The following is a 14395-nucleotide window of genomic DNA, read 5'->3' on the forward strand; positions in this document are numbered from 1 at the left end:
AGCCCATTCCCACCCACCCCAGGAGGAGGAGGCTGCCACAGCCAGGTGGCACAAACTCACTTCTGCTCCTTCACCCACTGGCTGACGTTGGCCACCACCAACTCACTCTCATGATGCAGGCGGTAGCTGTCGGCCCGTGCTGTCTCCAGGGAGGTCTGCAGGGATTCCACCTGCCAGGTAAGAAGAGGGCAGTCTAGGAAGGCCACCCTGGCATGGTTCCAGAAGTGCAAAGCAACCTCCACTGGCCCCTCCCCTCTCTTGCCCCTAAACTATTCTGAAAGGGCCAAAGAATGAAAAGCAGAGCCAGATGCAAACAAGACTCCCAAATGGCAACCACAAGGTCTCTGGTGGGCCACAGACTAAGAGCCCTGCTGCAGCCGGCTCAGAGCTCCACCTGGTGCGGCATCTGGGGATCCAAACCAGGTGCTGCCAGGAAACCCAAAGGCAGAGGATCAGGTCTAGAATATTTCCCAGTGCCTGGTATTCAGAGGTAGATTGCCTCTGGACAAGGAGGTTCCACAAAGCTATCATGGCCAACGCCTACTGGCACATCTCTTTGTCTTGAGGTTGTCTACTCCCCCATTTAAACCATTCTAATTGGCAGCTGTCGGCACACCCTGTGACAGTGAGTGCCATCATCGAGTTCTACGTTGTGTGAAAAGGAACCTTCTTTGGTCTTCTGCAAATTCATTTGCTTGCCCCCCAATCTCAGTAGGTAATCTCACTGTGCCACCAGCAAAACCTCAACCTTGGTCAAGTTCCACTTGAGGACAGCACCAGACCTTAGAGAGGATGTGGACAAGCGGAAGAGGATGCAAAGGAGAGTATCAGAGATGCTCAAGAACTTGGCAGGGCAACCGGCCCTGAGGAAAGGCTGGAGGAGAGCAGCAGCAGGTGAAGGGAGGGACAAGACAAAGCTGGAGGAAGCTGAGCAACAAAGAGAAGGAAAGGAGAGAAAGAACGAGATCAGCTGAGCTCTAACTCTGGAGAGAAGAACAAACCAAGGCTTATAGGGGCCAAAGGGTGGGGAGGGGAGTGAGAGAGTATTCACTGGGCAACCTCAGTGCATGGGGTGCAACCAGCTCTGGCTTTGAGGCTAGACAGGCTTGTTGCTTTCACAACTCCCTGAGGCAGCCAGGCCAGCCTGTTGTGACCTTTGTTGTCACCTCAGCTTGTGAATGTGCCACCCAGAAGCCATGAGGACTCTTTGGATGCTTCGCTTAGGGCCTTCTTCCCCAGTGACTTGGGATCTGCTTTCTTCCTAGGGGCAGCAGAGGTGGATGGTGCCCCTGGGGAGTCTGGGGGATGAGTCTCCTCCCCAAGCTTTACTTACGTCCCGGCTGGAAACCACAAACTTCTGCCGGAGGACGTTGACTTCGTTCTGCAGCTCTTCTCTCTGCCAAAGCAGCCCCAGGAGAGGACCAAAGGAAAAGCATCAGCCACCTGAGGAGGACTTGGCTGTGTATCCCTCCACCCTGCAGGGAGCCCCTCGTCACCTCCTCTGTCGCCTGGTGACACTTCTCCTCCAGCGAGGCCAGCTCCACCTTCATCACCACCAGCTCCTCGTCTTTTTCGGCCAGAGCCCGCTCGGCCGCCCGGTGCTCCTGCTGCCAGTGCTGCACTTGGCTGCCCAGGGCACTCAGCCGCTCCTCGGAGGCACAGGCCTGTGAAGACAGAGGAGTTGCCCACTGGGTGAGCTTGGGCTGAGCAAGAAGCCCCCTCCAGCCCTCCCTCCCTGGGCCAGGGATGCTCACCTCCTGCTCCCTCTCCCTCTGCATGGCCAGCAGCTGCTGCAGCTGCTCTCGGGAGCCGCTCAGTTCTTCCTCCAGATGGTCTGCCCTGTGCTGGGCAAGCTGCAGCTCCGCCTGCAGGCAGGACACCTCCCGGGTTCTCTGCTCCAGCTGCCAAGAAGGGAGGGTAGAGGTCATCTCCCGGGTTGGCTGGCCTCCAGAAGGTGCCCAAGTTTGGCTTGGCCTTACCTGCTCCACCGCCTCCCTTTGGCTGGCCTGGCAGGACGTGGCCTGCAGCCGGAGGTCCTGGGCAATGTTCTTGGCTGCAGCCAGGGACTGGCTGCTCTGGCGCTCCTTCTCCTGGGCAGTGTGCAGCTCAGTGTGGAGCTGGGAGAGGGTGGCCTCCTGGCGCAACACCTGTGGAGTGGGGTGGGGGAGGCAAGCCTGGTCAACCTGCAGGAAGGCAGGTGAGGGCGGGAAGGTGGCAATGGCTGCCCACACTCACCTCTGCTGTCTCCTGCTGCAACTGCAACTGGGCGTGTTCATACTTTTTGCGGAGCACCTCCAGCTCCGTCTTCTGCTGCTTCAGCTGCTCACGCAGAACACGGCTCTCTGTCTCCCGCTCTGTGGCGCAGGTGTGCAGGCTCTGGGCTTTCCACTCTTCCTCCTGCAACTGCAAGGCCAGGGGGCTGTCAGCTCCTGGGAGACTTGGCACACGCCTCCTCCCTGCAGCCCTGCCCAGTGGCTCACCCTGCACTGGCTGCTCTGGAGCTGATGCTGCAGCTCCTTGCATTGCTGTACCAGCTGGCACTCCTGCTCCTTGGCCCTTCGCAGCTGCCGCTGCAGCTCCTCCTCCTGGCGCTTCTGCTGGCCCAACTCTGCCTGCAACTCATCCAGCACCGACTGGTTCCCTTGCACCTGTGGGCGGCACGTACCAGAAGGCTTCAGGCTGCCACCAGCTGAGCTCTCCCGCAAGCAGAAGCAACTGGCTTGGCTGAGATGGCAGTTGCCCTTCAAGCCCTCCCACTTTCCCCTTCCCCACCTTCAGCTGCAGGCTCTTCAGCCCTTCCCGGCTGCTCTGTAGCTTCTGCTGCAGCCGAGATGCCTCCTTCTGGTGCTGCTGGGACTCTTGCATGGCTGCCTGGTGCTGCTGCTTTGACTGGCTCAGCTCTCCCATCAGTTGCTCCAACACCTCTCTGGGGGAGGCAGAATCAGCAGCAAGAATAAAAACTCTGGGTCAAAGTGGTTCCATCTAGACCAGCCTCCTCTTGCTGACAGCAGGCAGCCCAGCACAATGCCTCAAGAGAAGCCCCAAGTGGGACCTGAGGACAACAGCTCCCTTCCCACCCCTCTTTGATCCTTCACAACTAGTACCCACGGAAGGCGCCCCTCCTCTTCTGCAATCCTTTCCCCCCCCCCCATAGAGACTCATGCCAGGGCCTAAGGAGACCCCCACTCCCTGCCATTTGCCACTGCAGCTGCTACCTTTTCTGCTCCAGCTCTGCTTCAGCAATGGAGAGCCTTTCGTTTAGAACCCGGAGCTCTGCCTCGAGCCGGCGGCCAGCCTGTGTCTGATGTGTGAGCTCTGTGAGCCGCTCACTCAGCTGCTCCTGGGCGTTGTGCAGGCTGCTCTGGGCCAGCAGCACCTGCTCTTCCTGCTGCGCCAGCTCCTGGGCTGTGGGGTGGAGGGAGGGTCTGAGATGCTGGCAGGAGCCCCAAAGGGGAGCAGAAGAAACCAGCAGGTGGGCTGGCTGAAGCATCCCACAAGGCTCTGGGGAGGTGGGAGAAGGGATGGGTCCTCGGCTTGCTTCTCCCTCCCACCTTTGCTGCTTTGCTCCAAGTGTTGCCACTGCCCAGTAACCTAGTCTCAATGTTACCGACAGGAATTTCTGGCCTCCAGCCTCATATGTCCTGGCCCCACTCACCAGTTTTCTGGTGCTGCTCCTGGCTCTCGTGCAAGCTCTGCCGCAGGGCCTGCGCCTCGGCACACAATGTGGCACACTCTGCTCTGCTGTGCTCCAGCTCCCGCTGGGCCTTCTGCAGGCTGGCCTCCAGGTGATGGGCACGGGCACGCTGCTGCTCCACTTCCTGCCCCTTCTCCTGCAGGGTGCTGCAGGCATGCACCATCTCCGCCTGGGACTTCCGCAGGATTGCATCTCGCTTCTGGATGGCCTGGGGGTGGGAGGGAGCGCAGAGAGGGAGTCGGCCACAGACAAGGACCCCCACACCCCAGCAAGCCTCCCAGCAAAGGCAGGCAGAGGCGCTCACCTGCTCCTTTTGAGCAACCAGCTTGCGGCTTTGCTTGAGCTCCATCTGCAGCTGCTGGACCTGCTGCTGCTGCTTGTCCCTCTCAGCTGCTGCCTCCTCATACAGGCTTTGCAAGTTCAGCTCCAGGTGAGCCAGGTCTGGGGAAAAAGGTGGCCTCTTGCTCAGCACTAGCTGAGCCCAGCCCGACGTCTGCTCAGGCCAAGAGTGGGAAGGTCTGGCCTACATCCTTGCTACTTCCACTCATTCCTACCGTTCAGAGCGCTGCTCTTCTGCTCAGTGACCCTCACCAGCTCCAGTTTTAAATCCTGCACCAGGCCCTGGTACTCCTCAGCCTGCCGCTGGTGCTTAGAGCTCTCCTCTTCCTCTTTCAGCAGCTTCTGCTCAGAACAAAGAGAACCGCGACTCAGCCTGGAGCCCTACATCTCCAGGGCTCCCCCCAGCACCCCCCAACAAGTGTTGTGGCCCGAGAGCAGGGCCTACCTGCCTGAGGGTCTCTGCGGCGACTATCTGGCTTTCATAGCTGCCGTTGGAGCAGCTGTGAGTTGCTTTGTAAGAAGCGAAGTCCCTGTGCAACGTGGCCAGCGCCGCCTCTTGGTCTAGGAACTGAAGAGCACACAGCAGTCAGTCAGAGGTGGCTCCCTCTTCCGCTGCCCGTGGGGTAGGGGGCCGAGGCCAGGCTCACCTGGACACGGTTGGCTGCCAACTGCTCCTGCAGCGCCTGGATGGTCTCTTCAGAATGGCAGGCGAGCTGCCGGCTCTGGGCCAGCTCCACCCGGGTGTCGCGCAGCTCCCGCATCAGCTGCTCAGCGGTGTCTTCCGCCCGGCTGGCCTGCCAGCATTTGCCCTTCAGCTCCTCCTGCAGGATCTGCTGCTCCGCTTGCAACCTATAGAGGGCCTCGTCCTTTTCCTTGGCCTGCGGCAACAGGGCAAGCGCAGCTCAGGGCCAGGAAAGCAGCCAGGCCCCCATTGCCACCGCCTTCCCCTCTGAACTGGGGCCCCTACCTGGCAGGCGGCCTCCTCCTCCAGGCGCTGCAACTGGCACTCCAGCTCCCCGGCTCTACTCAGCGAGGCCTGGAACTTCTTCTTGTAGAGCTCCAGGCTGCCCTCCAGGAGGGTGCTGCTGCTCTCCACCTGGCCCAGCTGCTCGTGCAGGTGCCGCTCTCGCTCGCTCTGGCAGGACAGCTCCCGCTCCTGCTTCTGGGTCACTTCCTCGTAGTAAAGGAGCTGCGGGGGGGAAGGGAGGTGGGCAACTCTGGGTGGGAGGGTAGGAGTGGGGTGTGGGGTGCAGCCAGCTGGCTGGGCTCACCTGCTCCTTGAGGACCTGGCACTGCTGAAGCAGCATCTCCAGGTCCAGCGTCTGCTTCTCGATCCGGCACTCGCGGGACTGCAGCTTGCTGAGGTTCTCCTGGTTGCGCCCCTTGCAGATATCCAGCTCCTGCTGCAGGCGCTGCAGCTTGTCTTGCAGCTGGTCCATGTTGGCCTGGTGGTCCTGCCGGGCAGAGAGCTGTTCACCCCGTAGCTGCTCCAGGGCGGCGGCCTTGCTCTGGCTCTGCAGACAGCACAGCCGGGGGGGGGGGTTGTCATGTGAGTAAGAGGAGGAGTGCCTTGGAGCTTGGTCTCCTCTCTTCCCCACGCAGCAAGGAATGGATCTGGCCCCAAATTGGCTCCTTCCCCCTGCAGTCAGGGGTTCTGGGTGTGCACCTGGAGGAGAGGCAGCCCACAAGGATGCAGGGAGGCTGAAGACCGTTGAAGGGAAGGGACTCAGACTTTAGGGGGTGGCAGGAAACTGAGATCAGCTGGTAGGGAAATGGGGGCCAAACTGAGTTTGCAACCACTCCCCACCCCCCGCCAGAGGGCACGGACCTTGCTGAGGGAGGACTCCTTCTCGTGCTGGAGCTGGCAGATGAGCCGAGTCTGCTCCACTATTGCCTTCTCCTGCTCAGTGCAAGAGTCTCGCAGGCTCCTCAGCTCATCCTGCAGGTGGTGGAGCTGCCCCCTGAGGTGGTTCACTTCAGCCTCTTTACCTGCAAGCTGGCAGTGCCAGGGGACAGATGAGCATCCTCAGGAGGCTGCCGGGCAATCCACACATTCAGACCATCTCATCCTACCCCTTCTCTCCCTCCCCTGGCCTGGCTCTTTTCCTCTGCGCTATGTGAGGCAAAGCCCCCCGGACCCTCATCCTTGCACTACGGCCCCAACTGCTGCTTGTCAAAATAGATCCTGAGCTGCCGACTTATAGTCAATCCAGCTTCTGGAACAGATGAGAGCCCAGAGAACATCACTGTGCGTTGCCCTGCGATTTGCCTGCTTGTTTCTAAACAACCTGCTGAGGACACACAAGCACCTCCTGTGGCCTGCCCTTTGGTGATTGATCCTCTGCGAGGGGACAGTCTGCTGTCCTTGGGACTGTTTCCCTGCTCAGAGAACACTGGGGAGGGAGGGAGGGAGGAGGGCCTGGCTGCTGGTCACCTTGGGAGCTCCACCCTTTGTGGGCTACTTTTTCAAGACTGCGACAAGGAGGCTCTCTGTCCCCAAAATGTCACCTCATCCTTCCCTTGCACCCGCTCCTCCTCAGCTGCTTTCAGACATCCCTGAAGTTTCACAATCGTCTGGTCACGGAGATCGACCTGGGGGAAGAAGGGCCTGACTAAGAACTGCCAGCTTGGGGGGGGGGGGAGGGATTCCAGAGACAATGCCTAGAACTTGGAACCTTCCTTGGGTGCTGCTGCAGCAACCTTCTCCCTCTGGCAGGAAGAGCAGCAGGGGGCTGCTGGGCCAGGAGGAGTCTTGCCTGGGAGGCCTGCAGCAGCTAGCCAGCCTACCTCTTGCCTGGAGGCTTCCAGCTGCTCCACCAGCGCTGCCATGCTCTGGGCCAGTTGTTGGTGCTCTGCGTGGGCGTCAGACAGCCGCTCCTGGCATCGGGAGAGCTCGTCCTGTGCTGCTTGGAAGTCAGCCTCCTTCTGCTCCGCCCGCTCTTCGCTCTGCTGCAGCTGCATCCAAGGCCAGGCAAAGCACCACGTGAGAGGATGTGGAGGGAAGTAAGCCGCAGAGAGGCACACCAGGGGGAGGTCCCTGTTTAGAGCTGGAAGAAACTGGGGCAAGCTGGGCTGGGATTTGGAACAGAGTCTCTCTGGGCTTGGAGTGAGAGGGGAGCAGGAAGGCTCACCTGAGTCTGGCAGGTGGAAAGCTGCTCTTGCAAGGAGGCCAGCTGCTCCTTGGTCCTCTGGGCCTGGCAAGAAAGAGAGAGAAGGGCTGAGCAGAGGCCTCAACCCCTGAGCACTTGGCAGGGACTTTGAGCTTCAATTGCCCAGCCATCTCCCTCCAGTGTGCCTCTTGCTCACACACAACCTTCTGCAGGGCACTTAGCCCCTGGTCTGTCTGTCTGCAGCTCCTCCTGTCTGCAGAGGATGTGCGAGGCGTGCTGCTGTGTGCTCAGCAGCTCCTTCTGCTGACCCACCTGGTCCCAGGAAAAAAGGGCCAGGCCAAAAAAACATCCTTAGCTCCCGAGTGGGTGGGTTTCTCTGGCCCCTCCCAATTCACACTGGGCTGTACCTCACTCTGCAGCATCCTCAGCTGGTGACGTGCCAAGGACTCTTTCTGCCGAAGGTCCTGGATCTCCTCCTCCCTGCTGCGGACTCTGGACTCGGAGGCAGCCTGGGAAGCCCGAGAGGCTGCCAAATTTTCCTGCAGCTGGTGGATAATGTCCTTGTACTGCTGCACCTGCCATGGCAACAGCGTTTTAATCAAGGTAAGCACAGAAGAACCTTGCAAAGAGGCTTTGCTGCTCAGTTAACCCCAGAATTCCCCCTCCTCCAAAAAGTAGCAGTGGCAAAGGATTTGAGACCTGCCATTCCCGCTCCCCACCCCATATCAGTTTTTAGATGAAGGTTTTGGAGGGTATTTGGGAATTACTGAGCCTTTTGTTTTTGTTTTTGTTTTTGTTTTGTTTAACAGGCATTGCTTTTCTTGATTTCCTGGCTTTAAAATTATTTAATGGGTTATTATTGTTTGCTAATAAGGTCAGAAGGGTCCTGCTGGATCAGCCCCACTAAAAAGCTACCTTATACAGTGGTACCTCAGGTTACAAACTTAATTCGTTCCAGAGGTCCGTTCTTAACCCGAAACCGTTCTTAACCTGAGGTGCACTTTCGCTAATGGGGCCTCCCGCGTTGCGATTTCCGTTCTCATCCTGGGGCAAACTTCGCAACCCGAAGTAAGTAACTACTTCCAAGTTAGCGAAGTTTGTAACCCGAAGCATTTGTAACCCGAGGTACCACTGTAATGAGTAAGGTCAATGGTCCATCTAGCTCAAGATTGACACAGACTGGCATCAAGCAGTAGGAAATCTCTCCCGGCTCCACCTAGTGATTCCACCAGGAATTGAACCTGTGTCACCCGAGCATACAAAAGCATATGGCCTTGCCCAGCCCAGCCCCATCTGGTCCTCAGTGGCCAACCAGATGCCCCCAAAGGGAAGCCCACAAGCAGGGCGAGAATACATTAGCTTCGCTCCTCACTTGTGATTCCCAGCAACTGGGATCCAGAAGCATTTACTAATTCTGAGGCCAGAATACAGCCATCTTTGTCCTTCCTAGAGTGTGTATCTGGAGACAACAGTTTCCCTCTGGATCTTTCCCTTCTACCAGGTTTCGGTTTTGCCCACAATATCTATGCTCCCCTCTAAGACAAAGAGCTCCAACTTATCCATCTTGTCTCAGAGGCTTCTAGCATTACATCGTTATCACTGGGAGCCTCTGGGAGGAACCCAGGGATGGAAGCATTTAAAAGAAATCAAAAGAGCCCAAATGCCCAGAGACTGCAGGGGAGAGAAGGGCACGTGGTCCTCTTGGGACAAACCTCCTTCCCTCAAGCACCTTGGACCAGGGCCAGGAGAGGGACACATGGTACCTGCTGCTCTGCTGCTTGGCTATCAGCTGCAGCTCTTGCCAGCTTCGCCATTTGCTGCTTTTGCTGCCAGATCTGGAAGATAAATTGGGCACCTGCGGCTCTTTCATGGCAGCCATGGCCTGAAAGCGAGCATCTAGCTCAGGGGATCCTCAGGCAGGCCAGCCAGCCATGAGGGTTTTCAGACAGGGAAAGCAAGGTGTGAATGCCAGAAGACATCAGTGGGCTCCCAGGGGGTCTTTCCAAGCCTTCCGTCCTGCTGACTTGGCTCTCTGCTCTCTCTAGCACCAGGCCTGCCTCCTCCACTAGGGCTTGCTACATTTCCAACTCTTGCACAGCCTGCCTGCGTTCAGATGCCTGTGGGCAAGGAGCGTAGGCTTGGGTGAGGCCCCCAGCATGGCTCTGTGGGATGGGATGGCAGCTCACAGGGGGTGGGGATAAAACAAGCTCTGTGGCTCCCACTGCCTGCCACTCTACCAGGTTTCTGCCTGCCCCCAAGTCCTTCATTCTGGGGATGGGGTGGGGGACTCCCATGCACCCCCCTGTCCAGGTGGTCCAGCACTCTATACCTGCTCCCTGGTTCCCTGCAGGTCCTCCTGCTGCTCCTGGACTTGGATCTCCAGCTGGCAGATGAGGCCTTCCTGGTCAGTCATTTGCTGCTGCAGGGCGCTGTGGGTCTCCTGGAGTCTGTGCAGTGCCTTGCTCTGCTCCACAGCCTGGAAGGGAACACAATGGCATGAGGGCCTCCTCCCACTCCCTCTGGGTCTTTGGCAGGGCTATGAGCTCCCTGCCTCAGCCCTGAACCTGACTACTTCACTGGGCAAACCTGGCACCCTTCCAGGTCAATACAGGACTGCCTCTTCAAACAGAAATTGCACTCAGATGTGGAGGGGCTAGAGGAGAAAGGGGCGCCCACTTGCAGAACGCCCTCTGCAGGGAAGCTTGCCTGGGGCCACATCTGATGTCTTTCTGGTGCCAAGCAGAGACCTTTTTAAAAAAATTAGCCCAGCACACCATCAGGCTGGTCTCAACCTAGCATAGCATTTTAAAAAATGATGCTATTGTTTCTCTTCTGAAGAGCCACCTCCTCACTCATGAAGTGCTGGGAACTCTGACTGCGTATCTCAGTGCAATATTCAATTGAAGGTCAGTGAGAGGCAACCCCACTGGAAAGAAGCACAGACCTCTTGATGGGGATGCTTCCTTGGCTTAATTGGGAGCATCAGTGAGGAAGCAGGGAAGGTACTCCCAGCCCACGCAGCCCACAGTCACTCTTGCATTTGCACACATGCCTCTTGGGGGCAGTTCTCATGACCTACAGGTAGAGGAGGCTTGGGTCAGCCATGAACTCCTGTGCAAAATGAATACAGTCATTCTGGAGGGAAGGGCGAGGAGGCCATAGGGGCCGAGAAGGCAGGGATGATGGCAATCTCCTGGGCAAAGGCCAGAAATGCAGATGGAGGCCACCCACTTTCAGTGGTCGGAGGACCACCTGTCCTGGCAGAAGCCTCTTGGTCTGCCAGGGAGGTGGCCAAAACAGATGCAATCCAAAGAGCCTTTAGAGGAAATGGACCTGTTGTGGCTCTTGGAAGCACTAACCTTCTTTGCCAGATGCAAGACAGGCCGACCGCTTTCCACCGGGGCCCTCCCTGCTCCTCTGCCACTCCAGAAGCAGAGGAGGAAGCTGCCTTGGCTCCCCTTTTGTGGCCCTCCTGCTCTCTCTGCTCAGCCACTAAAGAAGAAGTTGTCGGCAGTGAGGTTTTAATCCCTTCTTCCTTGCCAGCTGCAGGCCCAGCGGAGGATCAATAGTGTTTAGACAGCCAAGGAGATCCCTTTCCCTCCTAAAGCACCCGATCAATAGCAGCCTTTCCCCTCCTTTCCCCCTCCCTCCACGCACGAAAGAACAAGCGTCAAAGAACCGGCGCCTTTGGGCTGATTGGGATGCCCAAAGGCAAGGAGTGGTTGCTGGCCATATGCGCCCACTGGGAATCACAGTGCAAGTTCTGGCTGCTTCAGACCCAGCGGGTCCAAAGAGACATGAGGTCTCATTTCTGGGCCAGATCCTGAGTCCAGAGTGCTCCCGAGAGCTGCAGGAGTTACTTCATTTCCAAACTGCAGCATGTGGGATGGTCAGCTAAGCCACCTCAGGAAGAGGCAGAACAACATCCTCCTCATCACATCCTTCCACAGGGAGGGCTCCAAGCCCCAGGCATCTTATTCCCTAGTTCTCACGCTTTGTATGGCTGGACCAGTCCAAGGTAAAGGACAGGCAATGTTGTGTGAGGCTGGTGTGTCACCTGGGAGCACTGCCACTGCAACTTGTGGAGAAGGATGCTGAAAGCAGGAGGCACCTGGAGGAGCCTGCAGCGCCAAGCAGGAGGCACGTCCCACCCACCCCCTTGCTGTGGAGCGACTCAGGCAACGGCAAAAAGCCACCGAGGAAATCCCGCCTCCCTTTAATTGCTGCCTTCATGTTATTCTTTTCAAGGCTGTGTTAATTGAAATTAAACAGCTGCCACGTTCTGGCTGGGACAAAAGCTGTCTCTGCTCTGCTCCTTCGTGATTTAATGAAGACTGACACGCGGTGAGAAAACAACAACGGCTCACATCTTCCCAGATGCCAACAAAGCGTGGGGAGGGAGCAGGGGGCTGCCTCTCCCCACCCCAAAGAACCGCATCCCTCGGTTGGAACCGCACCCCCAGGCCACAGGCCACATTACCTCTGAGTTCTGGGCAGCTCTTAACACACCACCAGCCTTAAGGAAAGACGTGGGTGTATCAGGTGGCAAGTGCCAGGTGCCCTGTGCTTGCCATGCCAGGCACAGACCTGTGAACTTCATCCTCAGGTGTGCTGCTGCTGGCTTGTGCCATCGCTCCCTGGTGTGTCCTCTTGGGAGGATGGAGCCTGTGTGGTTCACTCATTGCCTGACCTTGAGTGCTCTTCACATCCCCAGTCAACCCCAAGCTGGGCCTCTTCTTTTCTACCAGAAGGGGTTCCCCTGTTGGCACTTAGCCAGCATATTGGGCAAGTGGGGTGGTGTCTGACCTAGGCAAGAGGGAGACTCCTGACTTGGCCTTGGCCTGAGAGGTTGCTGCTGCTCTGTTTGGTCTGGGCAGTCCCACCCTGAGTTGTTGGCTCAGTGGGCCCCACTTGGCCCCACAGGGGCACAGGGAGCACTTTCACGTCTGCCACGGGCATCTGTTGCTTCTGGGCCAAAGCACACAAGGAAGGCCTTCAAGGGCCTGCTCACAGGATCACAACTTGCTGAAGGGTGAGGAAAGTGTACTGCTGTCTGCTTGGGGATTTCACCATTGTGTGGAAAGAGATAGATCAGGGGTCAGCAACCTAAGGCCCATGGGCCACAAGCGGCCCATGGGGATCATTTAACCAGCCCACGGATCCCCACCGCCCGCTTGGTCGGCTCCTATGCACCGCGCTGAACTGGCGTGGAGCAGAGTGGGGACCGCCTTCCGCGATGCTGGCCAACTTCCCATTGGCTGCAGGAAGCTCCTGCAGCCAATGGGAAGCTGGGCACGCCTCCTCCACACTGGAAGGAGCGCCAGAAATAGTGTTTGCATGTGTGTGAACACTCCGGCCCACTGAGACATCTCCAGGCTTGTGAACCAGCCCAAGCCACAAAACTTTGCCGACCCCTGAGACAGATGAAAAGAGAAGCCCGGGACAAGGGTGTGGGGCACCTAGCTGGCTGGTTAGATGGTGGGCTGATCCCACCCGGGACCTTGTGTGCTTCCCGTGTCAGAGGCTGTATGAAGCCTCTGAATACCACTTACAGGGGAACCCAGGCAGGCAGAATGCTGTTGCCCTCAGGTGCACATCCCTCACAGGGCATCCGGCTGGCCACTATTAAGAACAGGAGGCCTCCATTGGTCTGATCCAGCAACCAGGCTCCTCTTAAACCTGGGTCTCAATGACAGACTTGGATCCTGAGCCTTTGCTACTCCTCGTGTCTTCAAAAATGGGAAGGAGAACCCCCTTCCTCCCCTCTTCTTCACAAACGGGCCTGGCAGGCACAGCACTGTTCCGCACAGCAAAATATGCAAAATGACGCATGAGCACAGACCTCATTAACACCCGCCTCCAACATCATTAAGATGTTTCCAAGAAAATTAATTGAGAGACTCATTAAAAATAAATTAAGAAAAATGTGTTGCAGAGCGCTTGCTCTGAGCTCGTAAATCACAGCTCGAAGCTCCGGGCTGCTGTGCAGACAATTAACGCTGGCCAATTTGTTTTACCCTGACTGCGAAAATTAGAAAGCAGACGTGGAGATTAGATTAGGGGTGTCTGTCGAGCGGAACTCAGAGTGCATATTTTAGGATACAAAATGGAAATTAGGAAAACAACAAAGGCCAGCCAGATTTTAGTCCATCCGAGGGGCTGATGGGCAGAGATGGGGAAGGGCAGTAAGAATCAGGCTTGGCTGGTGGAGGGCAGCCCCCCCCCCCCGCAAGATGGTAGCTATCAGGGGCCGGTTTGTGCAGAGATACCAGCTGCCCACCACACAGCATGGAGGGAAGGGGGTTCCCAGCCCTTTGGGCTGCAACACATGTTCCAATTCCCCCAGCAACATGAACAGAAAGAGTCTCTGTCCTGCACTCAGGCCCCTCCCAGCTCTCCTGGAAGTTAGTTACTGGAAGATCTGTAAAACAAGTCTCAGAGGTCTCCAACCCCAAAGACTGCTTGATGCAGGAAGCGGGAGACCAGCCCTGCTACAGCAACTCCCACGCAGTCTAGAGAAGCACGTGATCCTCTGGGCACCCCATGGGCCTTGGGACAGCACACCATGAATTTGTTGGCTGACTTGGTACGCAAGTCAGAGAAGAAGGAAGGGAGGCAGCTTGTCCTTAAGCTCAATCCTACACTCTGGCCCTTGGCATAGCCCTTGCCCAGGCTGGAGGAGGCATTTTCTTGCCCATCTCGGGACTGCAGCCTGACCTGAGGCTTTCAGAGGCTCTTGCAAAGTTTAAAGAATTCCGGAAGCATCAGCACAAGGAGGAGCAAGCTGCCTGTGCCAGGAAGAGGCTTGATTGAGTGCCAAGGAAGACAGAATGGCCCTCTCACCCACCCCAACCCAGGATTGGCAGCCACCCCCAAGTACCCAAAGAAAGAAGAAGAGAAGAGCTGATGATGAAGTCGTTTCTGTACTTCAAAAGTCAGGCAGCTGCCAGAGAGGCAGGCAGAGTGTTAGAGGAGGACAATGCAAAAGGAAGAAAATGGCAGAAGAGTCTCCACTGAAGGAGTAGTTGAAGAGGTGACATTAAACTCAAAAAGGAATTAGAACGGGGGGGGCACTAGGGGGCGCATTGAAAGATGGCCGACAATACCATCTCTCCGACCCACACAGGGTAATTAAGAGGCTGTTATGGGAGTAGGCAGCCTCCCTTGTTGCCCCAAGGAAATGGGGAACACTGCCCTTGCCTGCTGTGCCCATAAATCACCCCCTAATTCGAAAGAAGGGGGTGAGGGCCCT

At 57.3% G+C, this 14395-nt stretch overlaps 1 protein-coding gene and 1 long non-coding RNA gene across 14 annotated transcripts in view; one reads left to right on the forward strand and one right to left on the reverse strand.

The window, feature by feature from the left end:
* The window catches only part of PMFBP1 (polyamine modulated factor 1 binding protein 1), a 79943-nt gene that overhangs the window by 3413 nt on the left and 62135 nt on the right, over positions 1–14395 (reverse strand). For 6 of the 13 annotated variants that reach the window (XM_083452381.1, XM_083452385.1, XM_083452378.1 and 3 more), the window contains 23 exons: positions 9473–9619; positions 8907–8978; positions 7551–7718; positions 7165–7227; positions 6821–6988; positions 6542–6625; positions 5862–6029; positions 5305–5547; positions 5001–5222; positions 4681–4911; positions 4479–4601; positions 4249–4375; positions 3999–4135; positions 3656–3902; positions 3216–3405; positions 2773–2926; positions 2481–2648; positions 2236–2403; positions 1980–2147; positions 1755–1901; positions 1497–1664; positions 1334–1396; positions 61–170 (listed from right to left, as the gene is read on the reverse strand). In XM_083452381.1, the coding sequence (XP_083308507.1) occupies positions 61–170; positions 1334–1396; positions 1497–1664; positions 1755–1901; positions 1980–2147; positions 2236–2403; positions 2481–2648; positions 2773–2926; positions 3216–3405; positions 3656–3902; positions 3999–4135; positions 4249–4375; positions 4479–4601; positions 4681–4911; positions 5001–5222; positions 5305–5547; positions 5862–6029; positions 6542–6625; positions 6821–6988; positions 7165–7227; positions 7551–7718; positions 8907–8978; positions 9473–9619 (3536 nt within the window). Of the gene's footprint in view, positions 1–60; positions 928–1333; positions 1397–1496; positions 1665–1754; positions 1902–1979; positions 2148–2235; positions 2404–2480; positions 2649–2772; positions 2927–3215; positions 3406–3655; positions 3903–3998; positions 4136–4248; positions 4376–4478; positions 4602–4680; positions 4912–5000; positions 5223–5304; positions 5548–5861; positions 6030–6541; positions 6626–6820; positions 6989–7164; positions 7228–7550; positions 7719–8906; positions 8979–9472; positions 9620–14395 lie in introns of all 13 variants that reach the window. The other 7 variants (XM_083452387.1, XM_083452383.1, XM_083452382.1 and 4 more) reach the window with 5 other exon arrangements.
* LOC310683071 lies at positions 6879–14032 on the forward strand. Its single transcript, XR_014514264.1, has 3 exons — positions 6879–7016; positions 7563–7746; positions 9494–14032. It is a non-coding gene; the product is annotated as an uncharacterized lncRNA (long non-coding RNA).

The sequence above is a fragment of the Podarcis tiliguerta genome, assembly GCF_965153285.1.
Source record: "Podarcis tiliguerta genome assembly, chromosome: 8".
Classification (NCBI taxonomy): Eukaryota; Metazoa; Chordata; class Lepidosauria; order Squamata; family Lacertidae; genus Podarcis; species Podarcis tiliguerta.